This window comes from Danio aesculapii, chromosome 21 (genome assembly GCF_903798145.1).
Source record: "Danio aesculapii chromosome 21, fDanAes4.1, whole genome shotgun sequence".
NCBI lineage: Eukaryota > Metazoa > Chordata > Actinopteri > Cypriniformes > Danionidae > Danio > Danio aesculapii.
Window position 1 is genome coordinate 41,975,413 of NC_079455.1, and position 26,536 is coordinate 42,001,948.

Genomic DNA, 26,536 nt, shown 5'->3' on the forward strand with positions numbered 1-26,536 from the left:
CAGCAATATAATAATTATATGGCTTATACAAGTGCTGTCCAAATTCAGTCCTGGAGGGTCAGTGTCCTGTAGAGTTTAACTCCAACTTGCCTAAACACACCTACCTGAAAGCTTCAAATATGATTAGTAAGAGCTTACTTAGCTTGCTCACACTAGAGTTTGAGCATGCAAAATTCTGTCGTACGGCACTGCGAGAACGGGCAGGATTAAACATTTTTTAAAAAAGCGAGCGATTGGTCCATATTTTAAATTTCTGTCCAGAGAGGCCATGTTTTGATCCTCGATTGGTCTCACAGAGTCAAGTAAAGCGATTGCCAAGTTCAAGTTTGGTAAACTCTGACCTGCGAAATGCAGCAAAATGCAAAACTTGTCACACGAACTTGTATTTCCGGTCTGACACATTTCGCGCGCATATGAATGGAAGTCTATGGGGAGAAAAGTGCAGTGTGACCGCAGCTTAATTTCAAGAGGAGCATGTGATCTGATTGATCACAGTTGGTCTCTCATCAGTAATTATAAGTCAACCAATCGGATTATTCCAAACTCACAATAAATAGCGAGTCTCGCCATACTCCCTTATCTTCATTTTTGAAGAATCCACCCCATCTCCCCCTTTACCAGGCTGAGCTTTCAAGAGCTACCTGATCTCGGACCCCCTTACATGCGCATTTACCAGGCAGGAGCCCTGGGCTCAGTTATCTGCGAGCTCAGCGTTCTCTCCTGGGACAGCGAGCCAAACCTGATATTATTATCATCATCAAGCAGAATCTAAGTGTGAACTCTTGAATTATAGTTGGAGATAAGCTGATTAGGACAGAGCTTGTACATCATGGTTTATCCAGTAGGATATTATTAATATTATTATAATATTATAATATTATTTACAAATTAAAAAGTAATTACGGTTATTCAAGAACAATTAGTCACACTTGATATTTAAAATGTTAAATTGTTTATATCTTGCTCCTTTTTTAAAGCAAAAACATTGCATTTGTGTCTATTTAAATGCAAATGAGCTACTTTTTCAGAAAAAGGACTGAGCCTTCACAGCTTGCACCTCAGGAGATTTTTTTGTCCTTCTCTGAGTAACATTTTTAACTTAAAAGCAATGAGGCTTTAAGAAAAAAATAAATAAAATAAAAAAAGGCAGGACAAAAAAAAAGGGGGAAAAAAACTGGAAAGACCGAGACTGAACGAAGAAAGAAAATGTGAAAAAGACAAAAAAAAAAAAAAAAGTCTTGTTGGTTTAAACACCTGTTGCACTGGTTTCTGAGTTCCTACACCAAACATTATGCATGTTTAAGTGGCATCTTGGTACCTGGGAGACAACGGTTGGTGGAAGCTGGTTAGGATCACCAACAAGTATAACAGAAGGACATCGATACAGCATGGGAATCAGCGTCTCCGTTTCTTTAGCCTGACTAGCCTATAAAAATGTACAAAAACAAAGGTTAGGTGAACCACCACTTAATTAAAAATCACATTTACCCAAGTAAACAATACGCACCATGACAAAAAGGCAGGCAAAACATCTCAATTTATGATAATTAGATCTTAATTAAATCACTTCATTGAAAGAGTCCGCAAATATGCCACAAGCTGTATAAGATTTTATAACCTCATCGATGATGACGCAGCTAAATGGCTCATGTCCCAGACGTCGGAAGGCGTTTTCAAGGACAATACTTCCACTTGTGCTGAGCGTGCAGCAGATCACATGAGCATTCTGAAGGACAAGAGCTTGACTCTCCTGTCTTCTGCTGCGACACTAAAAATAAAAAAAACAAATGTGAAACTGATGTTTGTTTGCATTAGAATAAACAATAGAGGAAAGTTAACTAATGGTATTCTTACCTCTTTAATCTGCCGACTCAGCCCTTCTCTTTCCTTCAGAAACTGCTTCTTCTGCTCAATTAAATTTTTGAACTGTCAACCAGCACAAGAATTTACAGAAAATATTAGAAACACCACAAGTGTACATATAATGTAGGCATATCACACAAATAAATAATTTTAGCATCAATATAGCAATGTGTGAATCCACAAGTCACGTCGCAGGATCTGCAACATCAGGTTGGGATAATAGTTGAGCAGACACTACGGTTCATAATATTGTTAAGATTTTGTAAAGTTTAACTTTAGGTGAAAGATTTATTATGCATGCACTTTTTTAATTCTCTGATTATAGTCATTTCTAGCTAAAATCAAAACCATTTGGCCACAAGAAATTATAAAGAAGACTATAGAGTGTTAATGTAACAGTATTCAGATAGAGAAATTGAATAAATCACATTTTAGACTCTACAGAACTAGAACTATAAAAGCACTGTGCATTTCTTTTGTATCTTTGCTAGGGATGTAAAAATTCATCGCGAGTCTGTTAAAAATCAGTTCAAGTGTGACTATTCAAACTGGTAGAAATAAAAAATAAATAATAAATAAATAAAAATCGCGATACATTTTTGTTTACAGGCACAAGCTCGCTTCACTTCTTGCTTGCCGCTCATGCGCAGGTAGAGCGACTGAGTAAAATGACACCAGTGAAGTGCGCCAGACCAAACACTAACTGTGTGCAAATATTGTGAAAAGATGTTTACTTGCATTAACAGAACAATGAATATGATGCACATAATCCGTCAGCACAGTGAAAAAGCTACTGTCACAGATGTCTATACACAAAAAACTATTAATAAGCCAAAGAGTGCTATGGAGATCACACAGTACATCAGTGTTTTCATTGCGAAAGTGTGAAGATGTTTTGAAAGAAAGAGTTGTTCGGTCAGAACCAGGTATTAGACTATTTTTACCCTCTTCTTTTCAAATTATTTTATGCATATTTGAAGAAGTTGCTAATTATTGAATATTAAAAAAAATGTTTAAGATTATCTCTTAAGTGCATCGCACTGATACTTGTACTAATTAATTATACAAGTAATAGTAATTATTCACTTCATAATCACGTTCAACCCCCGTCTCCATCCTACTATATAATCATTCATTTTATAATCAGCATTTTATGCCAGTAGCTAGTCCCCTGGAGCAGAGGGCCTATTGATCAACACTGTACACACTGCTCTCTGGTTTAGGAAAGGCTTACCGCTCCACACCAGCCATCTCAGTCCCCAGTGAAAGAGTTTTGGGGGGTATTTTTCTCTGGAGGGGACACTAAACATGCAAAAACCTCAAAACCAGACAACATAGATATTCTGATATTTGGTAAAAAAAAAATTATAAATAAATAAACTAAAACTGTGACTGTGCTGGAATTTTTTTGTTTATATTAATGAGTCTTCTTTAGTTTTTATTATTCTTTTTTTTTAACTTTTTTTTCTAAAATGGCAATGCAGTTACAGCAGAAAATCTATTTTTTAGCAAAAATTGTGCAGCATTTAATAAAAAAATAAGGGGTCTTCACCTTTAATTTATTTCAAATAATTGTTTTAAAAAAAATTTAATAAATAAATAAAAATAAATTAATAAATTTATTAATTAATTTAAAAAAAGTAGTGACTAAATCATGAGATTAGTATTTTGAATCGTATCACAACACGAGTCAGATGAAATGTTACATCCCTAATTTTTGCTCTGTTGTATTAATTATGTTTATTAGTTAGTACATTTTCCTACAATGTATCATTTTGAATTCTTTCCAAATAAAGCCATTCAAACATTATGGTGTTAATGTAATCAGTTGCAATATACTATATTACAGAGAAAAAATTAATATTGGCAAAGTCAGTTTTTCCCTCAAATATCATGCAGTCCTAATATATATATCAATATTTTATTGATCTCATGTGTGGATGATGCATTACCTCAGTAGAATTCTTCTGGGTTTTTGCACATTGATGAGAGAGATTTTCAATCATCTGGTCCAGTTGCTCCTTCCGCCTGTGTACATCAGATTCTACAGTTTGCTGGGCTCGCTCTATGCAAATGGAAAAAAAAAATTACAGTAAATGTTTAAAATAGGTCTACATATGCATGTGGTGTTACTTCATAAAGTAATAAATCTCTTACGAGCTCTTGCTTTAGTCTGGTGGTCGAGGCTGAAAGGTTTTAGTGACTTTGAGATGGTTCTTTCACTTCCCAGTCTTACCAGGTTTATGTCACCACAGTTACCTGTACACACGAAAAGGTTGCGTGAATATGACAGTCTAAGGCATGCATGTTTGTTGAAATGTCAATGGGTGTGCAAGCTACAACCTTGAGGTGCGTTAATGTTTCGGCATTTCTCTTTAAAGATCAAGATGACTTTCTTCATCAGACTGTCAATGGCAGCATTAGAAGGTGCACAGAGAAGAACGCGTGTCCGTCGAGACTTGGAGTGAAGGTTGCCCACAGGAGCAGAACTATTAGTAGCCTAACCAGATAACCACAAACAATGAGTCACAGATTAAGGTGTCCTTGAGAGCATGCAGAGTATGGAGGTATAAAGATGCATTCAGATGGGTGAATAAGTACCGAAGACAGCAGTTTGTACAACAGGCCACCAATTGTTTTACTCTTCCCAGTGCCAGGAGGACCATGAATAAGGAGAAATTTTGGGGTCTTCTGTTTTCGGTGTATCATAGCGATCCCACAAGCTATTGCTCTTGCCTGGTCCCGGTTGAATTCCTGGAATAGGAGGACAAAAGTGAAAAGGAAAGCAAGCCAAAAAAAAGGTCAGTTTCACCTATTGGATTTTGGTAGGTAATCTAGACCCTGTGTTCACAATTCCAGGTGCTCAACCCTGTTCCAGAAGATCGACCTTCCTGCAGAGTTTGGTTCCAGTCTTAATCAAACACACCTGAAACAACTAATTAGGACCTGAACTGCACTTGATAATTACAGGCAGGTGTGTTCGATACAGGTTGCAACTGAAATGTGCAGGAAGGTAGATCTCCAGGAACACGGTTGGTCACCCCTGCTCTGGACAATTTTCCTTGGTCTTGTTTGAGCTTCAGTTGCATTTTGGCCTAAAGTACCTAAACAGGACCAAGGAAAATTGTCTAGAGCAGGGGTGACCAACCCTGTTCCTGGAGATCTGCCTTCCGGCAGAGTTCAACTTCAGCACCAATCAAACACACCTGAGGTCACACTGGACTTTTCTCCCTATAGACTTCCACTCATTCGCATACACAACATCTAGTGTGACTGCAGCTTAATTAGGACCGGAACTGCACTTGATAATTACAAGCAGGTGTGTTTGATACAGGTTGCAACTGAAATCTGCAGGAAGGTAGATCTCCAGGAACAGGGTTGGTCACCCCTGCTCTAGACAATTTTCCTACGTCTTGTTTGAGCTTCAGTTGCATTTTAGCTTAAAGTACCTAGTCTACAGTTGGAATGCATAAGGTTATCCATTGCACGCGTGTTTGGTTTCCCTGATCTGATATACTAATTTCATGGAGCTCTCTAATTATTTGTATGGCTTCTTTAATATACCTGATTTAAATAATCAAATTCCCTGGCAAAGATGAAAGTCTCTGACTCTAGAAAAGTAGGAAGCACTGCTTGTATAAAGCCAAACTCACTGGTGCATCTAGGTCCGATGGTCCATCCAAAGAATGTGTGAAAAAAGACACATGGGGTGCAAGAAGAGGACGTAGCATTGGTCCATTTCTCAGCAAACACAGTGCACGAAACTCCCGAAATATGCTGATCAATGATCCAACAACTTCACAGAGCACAGGTTGGGAATTCACTGATGACACATTACCACGTGTCTGAATTGTCAGGTTTAAAGTTGACCTGGAACCTGAGGAGGGACAGCGTAATGAGACAGTGGACATAAACGACACAAAATGCTCATTAAAATTAGAGCACACACCTGGAGTTCTGTTTGAAACATTGGACCGGGATACATAGCCAAAATGAGGATGTAGATCATGAAAATTTGGTTCATCCTGGGCGTATGCCCCAGTGTTGTCTGGCAGCCAAAGCAATACAAGGTCATCTTCTTTTGGGTAAATTTGTTTCAGATCACATTCGTGAGAAAGGCCGGCTACAAATAAAATCAACTTTTTAAATCAAAAGGCTGATACTTTACAAGAACCACACTCTGCTAGTTGTAATAACTACAAATTGTAATTGTATTAGCATAAACTCCCAATTGCTGAACTTACCAATGAAGCTGGCACTAGCAGTGCGATTGCTGTATTCAATACCTTGGACTTTTAGGTACAGTTTGACCCTTCCCTCTTTAAGCCATTCATTAGCCATCTATTGAAAATGCAATGGATTAAAAAAGACCAATTCCTGATCTTGAAAGAGAACACCAATAAAAAAATTATCTATATATAAAAAAATGCAGTCCCAATTACATCAAAAGATTTAGGCATTACTGAAAATGTAGTCCCACCTCTTCAAATGCATTAATTAGCAGCAGTGGGTACAAGGTGTTGAAGTACTCCAGGTAGGAAGGAAAATTTACTGGCACCTCCTTCAGCGGCAGTTGGCACAGATCAAGTGGACTCCCAAATGCTTTGTAATTATCAAGCATTCTGTATTCCCATTTAAGAATTGCTTGGGTTAAGACCGAAAGGTCAAACTTTGGGCTTTGATCCATTGTAGGCACTGGTTTGTTTACTGGCTTGTTAACTGGAGCCTCTGGTCTTTGGTATACCTTGTACGATGGGGGTTCTGAGGTTGAGCTTATTTTATTACTGGTGACCAACTTGGGGACACTGCCCTGAGGAAGGGTTACTTGTTTTAAGGCAGGTGGCTTTGGTAATTGTGGAGGGGGTAGAGGCTGGAACATTTTGGGGGGTGGCAGTTTTGGTGGTGGCATTGCTATGGGTAATCGAGGAATTTTTGCTTTAGCAACATTTGCAGGAGGGGGAGGCTTGGCTCCTTTTTCCATTTCAAGGACAAGTGAGGCACTACGGGAGCTGGGAGTGTATATTTTAGTGGTGGAAGGTTTGGCTTTTTTCTGAGACATGGGTGACATGCCTGGCTTCAAGAACAAATGATCATTTGCAGCATTAGGTGGCTGTAAATTTTTGTCTGTGAAGTCAGGTTGACCGGGGGTATCTGACTCACTATCTGTATCGATGTCCATGTCAACAGGATCTCTCTGGGTAAGAAAGAGTTCATCATTTTCATCCTCAAATTGCTCCATTTGTGAACAGATTTCCATGTCTGTAGGTTCCATCTGTGTATAGAACATCCATTCTTCATCAACATCCTCTTTTGATTCTTGAACAGATTTCTCTCCTTCCATGTTGCCTTCAGCAGCCTCACTAGCTTGGAGGAACTTATTCCCAACCCCATCCCCACTAGAATCACTACTCCCTAATGCACCCTTTTCATTATCCTGCTGACATTGGGCATCTGGTTGAGGACAGGGCAAAAAGTGACCATCCTCATTGTTTGGAACTGTTGGTCTCGATGAGTGCAATTCATCTTGCCGACTGACTGTTTTGGAAGCTGATGTTGTAATGGGTTCTGTTGCTGGCTTCTGATGCTTCTCACGACTTTGCCTGAAAAATTGAATATCTTGAGATCCGATTAGTTTCTTGTTGGCTTTCACCATACGTTTCTGCGGAGAAGTCTTAGTGGTTCGAGACACTCGCCTTCTTTTCTGATGTGGCTCCACCTGCACTTTCTGGCCATGGCACCGAAGTTTGGCCACACAATCTAGTGAACGCTGAGAAAGATCAAACGCTTTCCTTTCCTTCTTTTTCAATCCCAAACGCTCCGCCGTTGATTCTGGCTCAGCAATTTTACGCACCTTCTTTGGAGGAACAATGGCAGGGGTGCTCCGTGACGTAGATGCAGAAAAATAAGGAGAAGTGATGGAGCTGGAGGATGGAGAGGATGAAGATGATGATGATGATGATGATGATGATGAAGATACAGCAGATGAGGATGGAGTAGTCGAAGAGGAAGGTTCCTCCATGTCCTCAGATGTTGAGCTACGTTTCCAAGGGTGGCGTCTCATTTTTTGAGCAAGGGCATCAATTAACACTGGCTTTTTAACCTGTAAATGGTCCCTCTTATCAGATGGAGTGTTTTTTGTTATTTTAGTCTTTAGAGGTTTTGGTTTGGCAAATTTATCCCAGCTTTCTGTAGTACTTGATGCTTTGGATGAGAATTCATGCAAATCCGCTGTCTCTCGTGTCTGCTGTGGTCTGATTTTCTCTTCTGCCTGCTTATAGCCTCTTTCCATCTCATCTGCTGGCTTTTGTGGCTGCTGTTGTCTGATCTTCTCTTCTGCCTGCTGACAGGCCCTCTCAATGTCCTCATCTGGTACCAGTTCAGTCTCTGAACTCCATGAGGGAGATGCTACATTAGGTGCTTCATCCAACTGTGGCTTGAGTATTTCATCTGATTTGAGCTTCGTCAAGACTGATCCATCCAAATCAGCATTATCCCAAGCAGATGCCACATATTGCTGGGTCTCAAACTCAAACACTTGTGATTCACTTAGATCATCATAATCACGCCCAGGACTCTCAAGCATGACAGGACTCTCTGGAGATTTGTTTTTCACTGTGCATTCTTTGTAAGTAGACCTCAAGGGGTCATTTGGCCTTATATCATTATCAGAATCTTCGTCATCAGAGATAACAATGGTACTGGACTCTACGTTCTGCTTTGAGTTAACTGCAGACACTCTGCAGTCAACGTCAGAGTCACTAGATTCAAGCTTGTGAATAGCAGATTTTATCAGACGGGTTCGAGTGATATGAAGGGGTTCATCATCATCATCATCATCATCATCATCATCATCATCCTCCTCCTCATTTTTTATAGCCCCAAAACCTGGCCTCTTTTTAGCTGACACACCAGACTTCTTTCTTGCAATTGCTTCAATCTTTGACAAACTCTGGTCATCATTTAATCTTGATCGAATTTCCTGCAGTTTACCCAGATCTGGTTTTATATTTGTCAACTCAACCGCAGGCCTCAGCTCTGAAATTAACACTGGATCAGAAGGTTCCTTCTTAGCCTTGAAGACATCCTTAGGCCCACATGAGAATTCCTCATTGGAGAAAGATTTTTTTCCATAATTACAAAGAGGCTCCTCTTTGATAAACGCAGCTCGGCTGGGTCCTGCCTCCGGGTCCTCTTGTTGTTGGCAGGTTGATACTGAATTTCTGGAAACAACCGTATTTGTAGCTGCCTCAACAGATGGTGCGGATCGGGGTGGAATACCAGGTCTTTCAGCCATTAGCTGCACAATTTTCCTCAAACATTGCTGAAGCTTTGCAGAATTTGAAAAAGTTAGACTCCACCTTTTGTTGGTATCACCACGCAGCTGCTTGTTAAGCAAATTCAAAAACATGGCCGCATCTGGGTCAGATCTCCTCTTCCCTTCTTTAAGCAGCTGCCGAATAAGTGTCAAACAGCCTTTAATTATTGCTCCATTCCCACATTCAGATGTAGGTCTTCCTACAATGCCAAGATTGTAAGACGTTGAACTGACACTGTGTATCCCACCCATCCTGTCTGGGGGTCCATGAGGTTCATCCGATAGGACGACGCACATGACAACCACCTCAACCCACTTGGGGGGACAGCGAGAAAGTATTCCCATTCGTCCTTCGGTAAAGTGTAGCTCAACGATTTGAATAAAGATACGAGCAAAGAGCTCAGTCACTTTATCACACTCGCCTGCTTGTCCAGTCAGCATGTATCGATGATCTCGGATCTTATCACAAAGATAGTGGATGATTTCACTAATATAGGAAGCATTGTGCTCTTGAAGTTCCATTATGGAACGGACAAATGGGATGAACCACAAAAAAGTGCATCCATATACACGCATGCTCTGGCCCATCTCCGAATCAAGCACGCTGACCAGTGATTGCATATCCTCATAAATCACATAGTTGCTGCCAACACCACTGTTGGATGAGCCAGGTGCCTACAAGACGAATATTAGAAAAAAACAGAATAATCAGTTTTATTTCTAATATGCATTAAAGCAATGCAGTCAATGTTTACTGCATAAAAGCAAATACACTGGTGCAGTACAGTATTTAAGAAGAAATCTTACATGGCCTTGTTTTTTCGAGGCATAACAGTCATACACCATCTGACTGCAAGTCACGACATTGTCGTCATATTCTGGCTCTACTTTAACCATCCTCCTGTTAAATTAAAAAAGGATTTAGTAACCCCACAATAATAAAAGCACACAATGCCAACAAAACTTAACCCACACATGGTATTCCAAAACAGATGAATAATGACAAGACAATTACTTTATATATTGTTTCCATGCAATGAATGCATTTCAGAATGCCACGAATTCCCTTTAAAAAAATGCACGACTTGCCTACCCCATTGTCTTTTGCTGGATGCTTCTTAATTCACACATATAGCTGGCTGCTCCAGTGATGGTCTGGAAAGCCATATTAGGGTCAACCTGAGCCCAAATCTTGGAACCAAGTCGGTCTAAAATGACCATGAAACAGTGGAGGGCTGGCCAGAAAGGGTCAGAAGCGGAGTTATCCTCTAAAAAATTACAAAAATATAAATAAATAACTAATATTAGCAACATTAACATCCCATTACATTAGAATCATCGGTGTACATTATGACATACCCTTTTTCAATGCATCCATTGTATTGAGTATGCAAAGCGGGATATTAAATTGTCCCACGAAGAGAGAGTCCATTGCCTCAGCGCTGAGCTGTGTTAGTAACATACAGATGCCTATAGGACACAAAACAGCATGTAATGTGTATTTATATAGCGCATTTATCTTGTATGGCCATACACCCAAAGTGCTTCACAATCATGAAGGGGGTCTCTCCACACCACCACCAGTGTGCAGCGACCAATTGGATTATGTGACGGCAGCCACAGGACAACGGCGCCAGAGCACTCACCACACACCAGCTATACGTGGAGTGGAGACAGTGATGGAGCCAATTCAGTGGATGGGGAGGATTGGGAGCCCATGATGGTTAAGGGCTGAGAGGGAACTTGGCCAGGACACCAGGGTTACACCCCTACTCTTTACATGAAGTGCCATGGGATTTTTTTTATGACCACATCAGGGCAGTCAGGACATCGGTTTATCGTCTTATCCAAAAGACGGCACCCACTGAGAGTATAGGTGTCCTCTTCACTTTTTACTGGGGCATTAGGACTCGCAGATGCAGGTAGAGTGCCCCCTGCTGATCTCTCTAACACCACTTCCGACAGCAACCTAGTCTTCCAATGTGGCCTCATATCCAGTTACTGATCAGGCTAAGCCCTGCTTAGCTTCAGTGAGTAACAAGTCTTGGGCTGCAGGGTGATATGGCTGTGGTGTTTTAGTAATAATCGTTAAGAGAGCAGATAATTATTGTGTGTGTGTGTGTGTGTGTCAGTAGTTTTAGCTATGTAAAAATAGTTTTATAGTATTTATAAAATATTTTGTACAGTATTTATTATAAACATAGTTGGCAGGTCAAAATTGAGCCGAAGGACAACTAATGTGCCCCAAATGTGATCAGATTTTTGACCAGAATGTTATGGTCATTTTAGGAAAAATTCGCCAAATTAAAAGATAATAATAATCATTGTTCAGGGTTTTATTTGTGCTGTTAAACAGGTACAACAGGAGGGTTAAATTTGAAACATGACTTTGGCTGGGTGATCTAATTAAAATAAAAAAAAAAGGGGGAACAGAAACTTAAATGCAGTGTTCTCTAGCTAGAGACAAGCCAAAATGTCGGAGTTTAGTAACAGAAGGAAGTGATGAATGGAAAGACTTTAAAAAAAATGATCTGGACAAAACTGTAATAAACAGACCTAGCCAGTAGTTCTTCTTGTTTTTTGCATCGTAGAGGTGAGAGGGCAGCATGGGCACTTTTCCACTTGCAAAACACTCAGGATCCAAATCTGGTAAATCCAAAGATATCCCAAGCTCGATTATGTGAAACATGCAAGTGAAGATCTCCTGAAGGTCATAATAGGCATCCCGGTCTACACTCTTCACGGTTTTTGCTGCATCAATTGCCCAGCGACGCACCTGGATTGGAAAGAGAACCACATAGTAAAATAAAATAATAATTTAAAGACACAAAGGGCTGTTTATCATAAAATATGTGGTATTGTTGCTGAATTACCTGTTCATCGGGATGAACGAGCAGCAGATATGTTCCCTGATACTTCTCAGACACATTCAAAGGCTGCTGCAAATCCTGCAACTTGTACAAGGCCCTAACCATCATATCAGCTGTGGAGCATAAATAGATTTATATTATATAGTTACTTGGGTTTTAAATGCCTTATCAGCAGCATTCCTATATTCATGACAACATTGGAGATAAATATTCAATATACAGTTAAATTAAGTTTCTTAATAAACAAGCATTATACAAAAAAAACATAGATAGCCATACTGATAATGGGGCATAGAAAAATCATTCAATTTATTCCTTTTGCTTTGGCTTAGTCTCTTTATTCATCAGTGGTTGCCACAGCAGAATGAACCGCTAACTTATCCAGCATATGTTTTACACAGTGGATGCCCTTCCAGCTGCAACTCAGTACTGGGAAACATCCACACGTTCACAGATAGTTCATCCAATTCACCTATACCACGTCTTTGGACTGTGGAGTAAACCCATGCAAAAAGAGGGGGAGAACATGCAAACTCCACACAGAAATGCCAAGTGACCCAGCAACCTTCTTGCTGTGAGGCGACAGAGCCAACCAGAGCCACCATGTTGCCTTTTTATGTGGTCAAATGATAATTATTTCTAATAGGAATACATTTAATAGTATAAAAATATAAAATCTATTAAATATAATTTAATCTGTTTCTCTTTCCTCTTTCAGTAAGTGTATAAGGGGCTGATCACACCGAACAGGTTTTGCATTGAGAGGAGCTTCTTTTGAATGGTTTACTAACGGCCGTTAGTGTTTTGCGTGCTGCTTATGCACCCTGCGTACCTCGTGTTTTAATTGCCTGCTAAGCCTCGCATTTTTGCCCTTGCGCGCCGTGTGCTCTCAAAAAAATAAAAAAATAAAAAAAATAAAAACTGAGCGGAAAAAGCGCGTAACGTCACTCGCGTCTTTTCATTCTCCAATCAAAGGAAAGCAGAGGTGGGGTTTCCGTTGAGGCGCCTGCAGTGTTTGTGTTGTCAAGACAAGAACGGAGACTTTTGAAGATGGAGGAGAGACTTGTGGTTGCTGCTTTGGGTTATCCAGAGCGGTACGACTTCACAAATCATGAATATCACCAGGGCTTTACATTACCACATGCCAACCCACCAAAAGTGTTTGTGTTGCTCTGCAAGAACACTTCTGAAACGCTAGCTGGCAGTAGGCTTTTAATGTTCCTGTGTCGAGTTTCCTCATGGATGTTTTGTCATTTCTGAAAGCTACAAGTAGCTCAAACTCTCTCATTTTGAGGCGGGAACCGGCGGATGTGCAACAACTTTAATCATAAGTTAAACAAAAGTCTCCACCTGGAGCTCCTTCACAGGACTCGACACTTGTAAACAATTGCTCCATCGGGCTCGCAGCCCTCAGCACTGCCCACACTCCACACCACTACCAAGCCAACCAATCACAGAGCTTCCGCTATGCGTCGTTGCACAGTGTAGTTAAATTTTCTGAGAGGTGTGCGTCAGCATCTGTGTTAAGCCATGGCGAGGGCTATGCGACCGCACGAAGTCTGCACCAGAACATATACATGCGCTTGACGCAGAAGTGTAAATAAGGCTTTAGCGCTTTATAGACAGACTATAGAATACGCAAGACTAGGGCTGCACACTCGTTTCAGCATCAAGATCGCAGTGCGTGCATCCACAATAGTCACATTGCATAGATATGTAATGCGGAGATGATTTTGCAGCATAATCTTTACATTTACAAAACTATAATGCATGCACTATTTATTTTGCTTTTATCTTTGCCTTGTTGCATTTATCTATGCTTGTAGTTTGTTTATTACAGTTTGTGCATGATTCACTCCCCTACAGAATCATCCCAGTCAATCCAAATGAATGCATTCAGTAACACTATAGGGACCAATTCTTACTTTTAACCAGTTGCTTATTAGCATGCACGTTATCGAGATATTGGCTTTGAAAACCTGTTTACTTTTAAACTACACATTCTATATCCCTAATCCTATATAATACCTAAACTACCTTTACTAGGGCTGGGTTATTAAATCGAAAAGTAATCAAAAATCGACATTCAGAACCTATAAAATCCTTTAATAATTTTTCCCTACCGTGTGTGGAGTCACGTGACTAAATTACAATAAGGCTAAATTACACTTATTATATTATTATGATATTATACTTCTGCCAAGGGCATGTGTACAGTCCAGAGCAGCCTTCACATATTTGCACACCACTCAAAAAAAATAAATAAAAGTACTTATGTCACAACAGCGCATAGCACAAGCTTTGTGATTGGTCGGTTTGGTATTGCTGACGACATTGGACGCCGCATTTTAGGCAATGTGTTTTAATATCAGTTGTTCAGCGTTGATGTTCAAAAAAATGATCATAGATAGTATTTAATTACAATCAGGTAATCCACTCTACGTTCAAAAATCTCTCACTTGTAATATGAGAGCATATTGTGGTGAAAATTTATATTAATTACTTAGGCCAGGGGTGTCGTAGCTCAGTCCTGGAGGGCCGGTGTCCTGCAAAGTTTAGTTCCAACTCCAATCAAACATACCTGGACTAGCTAACCAAGCTCTTACTAGGCTTTCTAGAAACATCCGTGCAGGTGTATTGAGCCAAGTTGGAGCTAAAATCTGCAGGACACCGGCCCTCCAGGACCAAGTTTGGACACCCCTGACTTAGGCCATCTGCTTATCATCTGTCCTTCTGTATACATTTACTAATTGGGCTACATGTAGCTTGGAACAAAACTGCAATCCATGTATGGTGACCTTGTGGGTAGTAAAACTAGATAAAAGAGGAACACACTCTTCCTTCCGACTCTTACTCTGCACAGAAGGTCAAACAATCATACAGCAATGCAGATTTCTGCAAAGAATAAAGCTTTAAAAAGACACTGTGTAAGACTTGGTCTTCTTGACCATTGAGAGAGTCTCTTTAAAGAAAATAGCCACTACAATATTAACTGTACAAAATCTGTCAGTGAACTATGAGGGCAAAAACATAAAATAAATAGTCCATAAATCATAAGAGATAAAAATGTTCAATTAATCGAGATTTTGATTTTACGCCAAATCGCCCAGCCCTATTAGTAACTATTAACAAAGTCCCTTTTAGGAAAGTCATTTCACTCGGCAGCCATCTTTGAAACACCTCTCTGGTATTCTGTCTGAATGGGGAAACATCAAATTCTCCAAAACTGCTGGCCAAGCTTACTATTGAATTTCATATTAGGAATCACCAATACAATTAAAACAACTGTGCCTTTAGTTTCATTTCTAAACATCCAAATCATGCAAAACTCCCTAGGAGTTTCATCAGTCTATATCGATCGATGATTGGCTCCTGTACTAGTAGGCGAGGCTTTATTCGCCATTTTGAGTTATACTCCTCCCCCCCCATTCAAAAAGGTATGAGTGACATGTCTTGTATATTATATTGTCTTTGCTATTAAAGAGGAGCAAATTAGGAGTTTATTAAAGCAAAAATCCTAATGGTTTGCTAAGACCAAGAATTGAACCTTTAAAAAAAAAAAATGAAATAAAGTGAATAAAAATTCTTTCCAATTGGGTCTCAATCAATCTTTTTTTTTGGGGGGGGGGGGGTGTTTAGTGTCGGAGGAGGGAAAGAGGGAAGGTGCATAAAAATTGGAGTTTCAGTTTAAGCACACGCTGATTTCCACAGAGGCAAAACAAACACACAGACGCAGGGGAGAAAGACTTATTTGCCAAATTATTAAATGGTGGACTTTAACTGCAGTTTGGCACTTTTATTCAGGAACATTTCATGCCTACACGACGGTAATAGTTTGATTGCGGTGTTTACGTTTACACTCGGAGAGCCGCAACTACAGCGGATCTTTCAGCCCATAATATTACAGTGATATTAACGTACTGTAAACTTAGTAACTTAGAAATCATTTTGACTAAGGTCTGTCTTTAAACACTGAAAGAATACTGCTGACGATACAAACTAACTTTGCCATCTGAATAAACAAACAAAGACCACTGATCGCTCACTTACCAAATCTGTAGAGACAGGACAAAAATCAACAAACAACAACAACAACAACAACAACAACAACAACAGTGTCTTTTTTTTTTTTAAAAGGAGACGAGCGGGAAATTCTGATTTCCCCATTTCCAGATGAGAAAAGTCTGGGGTTAAAAAAAAATAAATAAATAAAGTTCCTTAGACACGTATTTTTGTCGCGTGCCCTGTAATTCACATGTAAGTCCAGCTGCACTATCATAACCGGAAAATGAAACACTGACAATCTGTGTCTCCAAACAATTCTTCCTCCACTTCTTTTGGCAACACAACGTGGCGTCTCTACACAACGTTGTAACAGGTAAAAACAGTCTTTGAAGCTATCATGCATATTAATGAAGTTGCACCGCACACACAATAGAGCGCGCTGATTAGTTTGAGCCAAGTCTTCCTCATGAATTAATGCAGCAAATTGAGAGACATCACGATGCACTCGCCGGTACAGACATCCACTCTCCACACTGGAATACACGCAAGGATCTAATCGGCGTGACGCAGCTTCAAAAATCTGTTTTCAAACCGGAAGAACGAATTCGCTCAAAATACCGCAAACAACTAATTTTCACTTTGTGAAATATGTGTCCTAATAGCGTTTATAGCAGCGTGGGACACATATATGACTGTCAACAGCTCAAAAAAAAATGTGTTTTGGGGTTTCGTGACCCTTTAATAGTTAGCAGTTTTAGAAAATTGGCTGTTTACCCATTCAAACAGAATCCCCGAGCAAACAGCCGTTTCAAAGATGGCCGTAGAGTGAATAATTACCTTTAAGGGACTTTGTTATAAAATAGCCCTATCATAAAGGTGATTATCTGCATCAGATGTTTGAATTACCCGGTTTCTAACATGTACATGATCCATTTAACTTCATCTTCTGCAGATTTTCCATATTTACACTGCAGCCTTTTTAAACCACTCTACAGTTTTAAAACCACCTCACAACAACAACAACAACAACAACAACAACAACAACAACAACATGAATACACAACAAACATTAAAAAAAAACAACATTGGTTATGAAAACTGAACTTACACAGCTCTCGGCAGCACAGCAGGTATGGATATCTCAAAATTTCACACAGTGGGACGTGGATACGGGTATGGAAATCTCCAGGAGAGATCTTCAACACCGGCTGCTCATGATCGCCTTCAATGATATAGATATCATCCTCATCTCCCAGCTCCTGATCCAAAATTGACGTCAACACGCGCAGGAGTCGAGCAATCTCCATTTCCCACAAGCACTGCAAAAAAAATAAAAAGAATTAGCATTTGTGGAAGTGCAAGCTCGGGTAGGACATAAGCCAATCTGATAAAATGTATTTTACCCAATGAAAGTTGCATTGAAGAGACAACAATAATAATAATAATAATAATAATAATAATAATAATAATTTTTAAAAAAATGCATAAATGCAAATGAGACTTGAGACTTCCATTACACAAGCACAACTTCACATACAAGCCAGATCACTAATCACTGAGCCACCGTGCTGCCACAGGACACAGCGTAATACACCTTATTAAATCTTTTTTTTTTAAATAAATAAATTTTTATTAACACACACACACACATACGCAATGTAAAACCAAACAGTCAACTTTATCAAATGAAATGTGTAATTAACTGAAAGTTAATTACACAAAGTTTACTGAAGTTCTACTGAAAGTTAATTCTACTCATTTGAAAAGAGTTTTGAACTTAGTGTTGAAGGTAATGGGATAATTAAATCCCTCATTACCTAAACTTATATGGAGGAAGCTCACAGTACTCAGATTAGTTTTACTCAAACAGTTTGAGTTGCCTTATTTCATTGGGTTTTACAGTACTCAGTTGGTTTGAGTTCTCTTCATTTATTGGGTTTTACTGTGCTCAAATTGCTTCATTTACTCAAATGGATTAAATTCACAGTACTCATTAAGATTAGTTTTTGAACCTAAATGGTTTGTTGCAATCGGTTTCCTTAAATGGTAGAGTTATACTGTAATTTTAATATATATATATATATATATATATATATATATATATAATATATATATATATATATTATATATATATATATATATATATATATATATATATATATATATATATATATATATATATATATATATATACACACATACATCTAAATATTATATACATACATACATACATACATATACATACACACACATATATACATATATATACACATATATACACACACACACACACACACACACACACCTATTTATATCCATCTATCTATCTATTTTTTTTCTCTCCATGTTGACTGTATGCCAAAATCAAAAATCAAATTTGGATTAATTGTTCAGCACTACTCGCATAAGTGCATTTTAACCTTACGCATGCAGGTCATGCAGGATTTTGACATTGTAAATTATCTATATAAAAAAAAAAATAAAAAACACACTGAAAGCAAAGCCTCGGATAACTACTGATCACGGGCTCCTTCCACATTAACAAAACGGATATCTTATAGTTTCAAATCAGTCTTCAGTCACATGTCTCCAGTTTAATCTGCAAATGCTGTGAGAAACAACCTGTGAATAACGCTTCTTTCTGTACTCAAGGTTGGCAGACCAGATAAAATGTTTCCAATTAAAAATGATTTCCACACTTCTCAGAACGAAGCCTGTGATACTTTAGTGTTTGCAGATGAGCAATTTCAGCGTTATAGATGTGACAACTGCAAACTGACAGAGAAAGTATATGTTAACATTATATTAAAACATCGACTTCTAGTTATGAGATCAGAAAAATAAGTAGAAAATATAAATCAATCCAAAGACATTTAGATTTTAAATGAGAAATAAACATGCATTATGGATCCGACCAAAATAATAATAATTCCTTACATTTATACAGCGCTTTTCTGAACACAAAGCGCTTCACACATTTTTGGGTGGAATCTCTTCATCCACCACCAGCGTGCAGCATCCACCTGTATGTTGCACCTGCAGCCATATTGCGCCAGACCGCACATCAAACACCAGCTGATTGGTGGAGAGGAGACAGAGTGATGAAGCTAATTATGATAGGAGCATGGTTAGAGGCCAGTGGGCAGATTTGGCGAGGATGCCGGGGTGAAACCCTACTTTTTTTTTTTTTTTTTTCCTTATCGAAGGACATCCTGGGATTTTTAACGACCACAGAGAGTCGGGACCTCAGTGAGTGCTGTCTTTTGGATCAGACGATCAACGGAGCAGAATAGAGTCCCCATCAATATACTGGGGAGTTAGGATCCACACAGACCGCAGATTAAGCGCCCCCTGCTGGCTTCACTCACACCATTTCCGGCAGCAACCTAGCCTTCTCATGCCGTCTCTCATCAAGGTACTGACCGAACGCAGCCCTGCTTAGCTTCAGTGTGTGTCCATGTGAGAGATGCAGAGAGTTAGCTGCCGGCAAAAACAGTTTGCGAGTTTATAGTATAAACCATACTTAGTTTCTTTTGGGTTGTGTGGTACGGTTAGGGATACGAGTAGACTCTTTGTAGAACAAACATAAATTTGTTTTACTTTACATTCTTTGCATTCATGAGGAAAAAGCTTGGTTATGGAAAACTTGTTTCCTTCATGGCAAGGTTAACATTTGCATGGAATTGCTCCTACCTTGTGCAGATCAGGGACATTCTCTCGGGCTCGATGATACTCCACCACACACTCCAGACAGCAGCAGAGGTCTTCATTCAGAGAGTCCATCTCCATTTCAGACTGCTGTCCTGAGCTGTAGCTGCGCAACAGGGCGATCATCGCTGCGTCACCCTCTGAATCCAGAGACGTGGTACACCACAGACACTTCTCCATCTTGATCTCCTGTGCACAGACAAATTAAAGTCCACATGAAGCAGAAGTCACGACCATTTTTTTTTTTTTGTGACGCAGTTCCTAGAAAAACGAGAGAACGGGCGTGGCTTGTTTTTTCTGCTGCAAGCTGATTGGTTGTAGTGAAGTAGCCGTTTCATTCAGAAAGATCTGGAAAAGGGTTTGGGGAGAGTTATTACACCCTAACAGAATCCTCTTCCTCACCATTACTGTTTGTTGTCAATACTGACAGCTGAAGAGGCGTTCAGTGTGTTAGCCCCGCCAAATACCTCAGACAGACCTAATCTGAGAATATAACTGAATACAAACAGGAAGTGCATTTTCAGATTTCAATTAAAGATTACAAGGGAAATAGGGGTGTCAATTTAATGTTTCTTCGATGCACCACGATGCATGCGCAAACAATTCGGTATCGGTTCAGTAATAATCATAACCGGTTATCATGTACTGACATCATTTATCACATATGTGTTATATGGTAGTAGCTTACTATACTCATGGTCTCCTCCATCGCCAATTAAAACGCTACAAATTCTTAAAGCAGATAACTGTGCACAATTCACTCTTTTTAAGTTTGCTGGACAGACTTTCACGGACAAAATTAAAGCTTTAAACTCTCTCACTCTCCGTGGCCCGTTTTACCTGCTGGCGTGTTCGTAAGGTAACGTTTCATCTCCTCTAGTGGCTGTTAGAACAACAACAACGTTACTTGTGGATCCAGACATGAACGTGTCTGCAGAGTCAGTTTTCTCCACCACGTCGCCATCTATAATAGATCAGCTGATCGCCACGGCCATGTCCTTTTCTGTTGAGTGTGCGATCAATAACAGCCATTTAACTCAATGCTCAAAAAGCAAGCGGGATAATATTTACATTAGTTTATTTGCTATAAATGCTCATGTTGTTTTGAGCATGTACTTTAATTTTGTTTGATACGTGCAAAAAGAGTTTGTTTTTTTTTGAGCAGGTAAAATTAAAAAGGTACAGTACATATCTATCTAACTGCTTGTATTAAAAAGGAAAAATTTGTATTACAAATAATAATTAAATATAGATATTTATAAATGGTAAGTTTTAATATAAGAATTATTGTGTTGCCAAGTAAAGTATCAAATTGTTTAAGGAAAGCATCGTCAATGCACCGTGATATCGAATTGAAGGCATGATAATCGTGATATAACCATGAGACCAGTGTAGGTTCACACTACTTAAGCGCAAACAATTTCTTTTTTCTTAAATGACAAGCACAGATGAATTGGTTCACAACAAAACTGGCATTATGAGCTAACAAAATCAATATGGTTAGTTTTGATTTCATTTGTACTTTCAGATCAAGATTAAGGGCCGGAAAAGGTTCTCCATGTTGATATGGTTTAAGGTATAGGGGTTTCAAGCAACAATTGGAAGAGAAACTAGAAGAAATGCAGATTGCTAAAAAGGTGGCAGGATATGATGCAATGATCATTTTCTCAATTTATTTGTTTTTTTCATAACTGTTGGAGGCCAAAATCAAAACTGAATTTCAGTTAAAAATTGCATAGCCTGTTATTATCAGAAAAACATCAGGAACTATTATGGATAACTCTTCAGACTTTAAGAATCACAGCAGCAAAACAATTATTTAAAATATTACATTTTACAAACTACATTTTAAACCACAAAGTTTTACTAAATAGTCAGCAAGCATTATCATTAAAATATGTATAACATGATAAACACAAGTAGGTCAAGTAGTAACGCACATAGGCTGGTTGTAATTTTGCTACACATCTTAAATATGCATTATCAGACATGTTTTTAGGTATTAAGCTATGTTTTATGTCTTTTATATAGTATTATGTTTATTTTGTTGTGTATTTTTGTACAGCATTTTGGCTCGCTTCTGTGTTTTGTTCAACCCGATTCACATGGGGCGTGTCTGGGGCCAACACAGTCATCATAGCAGCATCAGCCAATGAAATAAGTCCACAATCGGCTACTGTCAAGCTGGGGTATTTTCATAAAGTGATCTGATTGGCTGATGCTTCCGTTGGCACTTAAAAAGTTAATAAACTCCCAACTTCTACAGTGGGCAACGCCGCTGAAGCAGCATAGACAGACACATAGTTCAGTTTGGCAACCATTGACGTCACCCATTCAAAGTGAATAGGAAGTGTGACGGCTCTCCTGCAATGGGTCTTTATATTGCTCTATAAAGTTTGAATTGAATATTTGCAGGAGTGAATCTCTCCATAGGGAGTGACAATTTCTGTGATAATGGTACCAAGCCTTTACATTTAGGAGATGCTTTTGTCCAAAGAGACTCACAATTGAGGAGGCATTCAGCGATTCAACAAAGAGGCAATACACACACACACGACGTGCTAATTATACAAAAAAAACTGTCAGTGCTCAGAGAATTAAGTGATAGAGTTAGTAGGGGGAGTGTTTTTAAAAGACAGAAATCATTTCTGGGGCAGCATGGTGGCTCAGTGGCTAGCACTTTCGCCTCACAGCAAGAAGGTTGCTGGTTCGAACCCAGAATCAGTTTCATTCCCAGGTGTGCCACACACACACACACACACACACACACACACACACAATTTGTTTTGGCTACAGAAGCTTCCAGTGTGCATAAAATGACACACACAAAATAAATATGGAAAAAGAGAAACACGATAAACATTAAACAGATGCAGTTGGTCAAAACAAAAATCTGGATGTTGAATTTTATGTACGGATCTGTTATAAATACAGGTTACAAGGTGCTGTGTACAAGTGCGTGTGAGAAAGTATTGCACGTTTATCGCACAGTAGGGGAATATATAACGGTTCATGAGATAGATGGCCTCATGAGGTGTCTGGCTGTTTTTGTGCTTGGTGCTCTGAAGCGCTGACCAGACGGTAGCAGTACGAACAGGTATTGTGCTGGGTGCGAGGCGTCCAGAGTGATTTTGCGAGCCCTTTTACTCACTCTGGAAGAGTACAGTTCTTGAAGTGTAGGAAGGGTCAGATGTTGTTTCTGTGTTGAGTCTGCATGTTCTCCCTGAGTTGCCGTGGGTTTCCTCCGGGTGCTCTGGGTTACCCCCCCACAGTCCAAACACATGCGCTATAGGGGAATTGAAAAAGCTGTAGTGTATGTGTGCGAACACAACAGTGTATGGGCGTTTCCCAGAGCCGGGTTGCAGCTAAAAGGGCAATTTCAGCATAAAACATATGCTGGATAAGTTGGCGGTTCAACCTGCCCTGATCAACAACGGGACTAAGCTGAAGGAAAAAATTAATGAAATAGTTTATTATATATGCGCCATTTACTTTGTTTCTCACTTCCCAAAACATCTCATAGCGCCAGATTCCCTCCACCAGCATCTCAAGCACATATTCAGATAAATAATATTGCACTGGTGGTTTGTCCAGCACGGGGGGTTGTAGGAGTCAGTGCACTTTTATGTCTAGGTTGCGGTACAAACAGCTTTTTCCGGTAAAACATGCATCAGAGTGATATGCAGCTCATTACATGTGGTGACCACTGATAAAAGTTGGAATTAAACTGAAGGAAAGGGAGGGAGTGATAAATGAACAGGAAGCGAGTGGACTGATAAGATAACAGGAAGATCTACAAGGCACCATTCAGGCTGGGCTCAAATGGTGCAACTTTTAAAAGGGTCACTATTAGATTAAGCCACAAGATAAAGACCTCAATAATCATTAGTATATTGTAGGGCCTCCTTTTGTAGACAACACAGCATGAGTTTGTCTTGAGAATGACAGATACAAGTTCTGCACAGTGCTTAGTGTGATTTTGAGCCATTCTTCTTGCAAAATAGTGGCCAGGTCACTACACCATGTGATGCTGGTGGAGGAAAAGGTTTTCTGACTCGCTTCTCCAAAACACCCCAAAGGGGCTCAATAAGGTTTAGGTTTGGAGACCGTGCAGGCCATGGGAGATGTTCAACTTAAGTTTCATGTTCAAACCACTCGGTCACCAGTTTTGCTGTGTGTATTGGTGCATTCTCCTGATACACTGCACGGTCTTCAGGATGCAATGTTTAACAGTTGGGTGCACATGGTCCCCCAGAATGGTTCGGTAGTCCTAGGCAGTTACCCAGCGCCCATCTAGCTCAAGCATTGGGGCTGGGTAATGCCATGATATTGCAGGCCAAACAATCACTGATCCACCCAATGCTTCAGTCTGGGTGAATGCTTTTTGGGGCTTCTCCACACTGTAACTCTCCCATATTTGGGACAATGAAGATAAACTCAGAGAACGAACAGATGTTTCACATTGTACACACCAAGAATTTCCCTGCGGGCACCATCGAAACAGACATTTGGCGTTAACACGAGTGACCAAAAGATTAGCTGTAGCAGCCAGGCTATGTCTATTGACTCTGTAGATCAGGGGTGTCCAAACTCGGTCCTGGAGGGCCGGAGTCCTGCAGATTTTAGCTCCAACTTGCCTCAACACACCTGCACAGATGTTTCTAGAAAGCCTAGTAAGTGCTTGATTAGCCAGCCCAGGTGTGTCTGATTGGGGTTGGAACTAAACTTTGCAGGACACCGGCCCTCCAGGACCGAGCTTGGACATGCCTGCTGTAGATCATCCGATGAACGGTTTTGGTGGAAATTGTTGAGGTGCACTTTTAATTCCGAGCAGCTGTGTTTTTTTGCATACACTCCAGGATAGCACATGGACATCCCTTTCAGACAGCTCCTGCATGTGTCCACAGTTACTCCTGTTGAACGTGGTTCTTCTTGGTGGTATGCTGACATTACTCTGGATACCGTGGCTCTTGATACATTACAAAGAGCTGCTGTCTTGGTCACAGATGCACCAGTGAAACGCACACCAGAAACGTCTCCTCTTTTAAACTTTGATATGCCACTCATTATGCATTGCAATATTAAGTAAAACTGTGCCATTTGGGTTTGTTCACAGTCACATTTATTTTGTCCTCATTGCTAGATGACAGTCAATGTTTTTTTTGTTTTTTTTTTTTTCAGAGGATGACAAAATAAAACATTGCTGCAGCTCAGATACATTTCATTTATTGAAAAAAAAAAAATAAAAATTCGTCCACCGAAATGTGTATATTCCAAACAAATTATGAAGCTGATCGGTCAGTTTTTGACAAGTGACTCGGGGTGCGTTTGAGGCATTCTGAACAGTTGAGATGTTTTCAACTACGTGAAACAAAAACGAGCACGTCACCCCCAATATGTGCAATGTTGCCCAATATCCCACCACTGGAAATCATAAACTTGCGCGCGATAAAGACGCAATATGTAAACGGCCCCTTACTCCACTAATTAAACCTTCACACTCCTCTAAAGCTGCAGTCATACTAGGGTTTGTGCGTGCGAAATTCTGTTGTACTGTGCTGCAAAAGAGGAGCAGGATTAAACAAGATAATTAGACATTTTTAAAAAAAGTGATCAATTGGTCCACATTTTAAATTTCTGTCCAGAGAGCCCACGTTTTGATCCTCGATTGGTTTCACGCAGTAAAGTGATGCAATTTCGCAGGTCAGAGTTCACCAAGCCTGAACTTTTGCCATGCAGTGAACTGCGAAACATGTCGCACAAACTTGCGTTTCCGGCCTGATGCATTCGCATGTGTATGTATGGAAGTCTATGGGGAGAAAAGTTCAGTGTGACCGCAGCTTTACTGGTGGAATGTGCAATCAATGAAGTTTGCTCACCAGGCTGGTCAAATTTAGCCATGAAACCCCCAACATTAAATTGGCCAGTGTTTTGGTTTCATTGTCCAACCCCTGCATGCATGCAATACAAAAAATATAAATTAATAGATGAGTCAACATCAGCACACCAAGCTGCCCAACAGCAAACCGTCAGTAAGCATCAACCAGGCCATCAGCATCTGATGTGGTGCCAGCTGCTGCAGAGTGAAACCAATCAAGTTGAGTTCCAGAAGATTTGTAGTCACCAGAGAATCTCCCAGTCTGTTCGCACAGCTTTTAACAGTTTTTCCTAACAGGAATGTTTAACGGTCATTTATTCCTGCACAAATGTATCCATTTTATCATAAAAACAATAACTGCAGAATAACAGTTCATTTCACTGTATCCATTATGAAGGATAGCGAGTGAGAAAATAGCAGAGTAATCATATTAGCTCTTTAGAATCAAGTTATGTATAACTTGATTACTCCTCCACATGCCTCTTTCCATACATGGTCATGATGGTAAATTAAATTAAATACATGCGCTCATAAAGCCCCTTAATAGAAACAGGAGATATGACCAATATAAGATCCAGACATGACCACATTGACATTAAATATTCTTGATGACTTCATACTTTGATTGATAAATAAAATAAATAAATAAATAAATAAACGAACATCCTCACTGTCAGACTAGTTTGTTTGGCATGTTACACAGATCACCTCTCGTTGAGTTAACATAGCAGGGAGCAGTGGCGCCTGCGCCGTACTCACGGTGCAAACCTAACACTTTTTTTTTTTATTTAATTTTTTTTTTTTTTGAGTAAAAGCAATACCGACTTTTAAGAATCCATATTTATCCATTAATTTGACTTGTTTATTAGTGCATATAATTTATAATTTAATATAGAC

At 39.5% G+C, this 26,536-nt stretch overlaps 1 protein-coding gene across 2 annotated transcripts in view; it reads right to left on the reverse strand.

Annotated features, from left to right (window-relative positions):
- The window catches only part of setx (senataxin), a 46,812-nt gene that overhangs the window by 11,511 nt on the left and 8,765 nt on the right, over positions 1–26,536 (reverse strand). For both annotated transcript variants that reach the window (XM_056446042.1, XM_056446041.1), the window contains exons 2-19: positions 19,747–19,950; positions 17,162–17,372; positions 12,052–12,161; positions 11,735–11,954; positions 10,538–10,648; positions 10,272–10,446; positions 9,986–10,079; positions 6,344–9,853; positions 6,108–6,204; positions 5,813–5,986; positions 5,517–5,740; positions 4,465–4,617; positions 4,207–4,363; positions 4,021–4,122; positions 3,816–3,928; positions 1,855–1,926; positions 1,619–1,768; positions 1,319–1,426 (exon numbers count right to left, since the gene is read on the reverse strand). In XM_056446042.1, coding sequence (XP_056302017.1) covers positions 1,319–1,426; positions 1,619–1,768; positions 1,855–1,926; positions 3,816–3,928; positions 4,021–4,122; positions 4,207–4,363; positions 4,465–4,617; positions 5,517–5,740; positions 5,813–5,986; positions 6,108–6,204; positions 6,344–9,853; positions 9,986–10,079; positions 10,272–10,446; positions 10,538–10,648; positions 11,735–11,954; positions 12,052–12,161; positions 17,162–17,372; positions 19,747–19,941 — 5,976 coding nt within the window. In that variant the 5' untranslated portion in view covers positions 19,942–19,950. The remainder of the gene's footprint in view (positions 1–1,318; positions 1,427–1,618; positions 1,769–1,854; positions 1,927–3,815; positions 3,929–4,020; positions 4,123–4,206; positions 4,364–4,464; positions 4,618–5,516; positions 5,741–5,812; positions 5,987–6,107; positions 6,205–6,343; positions 9,854–9,985; positions 10,080–10,271; positions 10,447–10,537; positions 10,649–11,734; positions 11,955–12,051; positions 12,162–17,161; positions 17,373–19,746; positions 19,951–26,536) is intronic.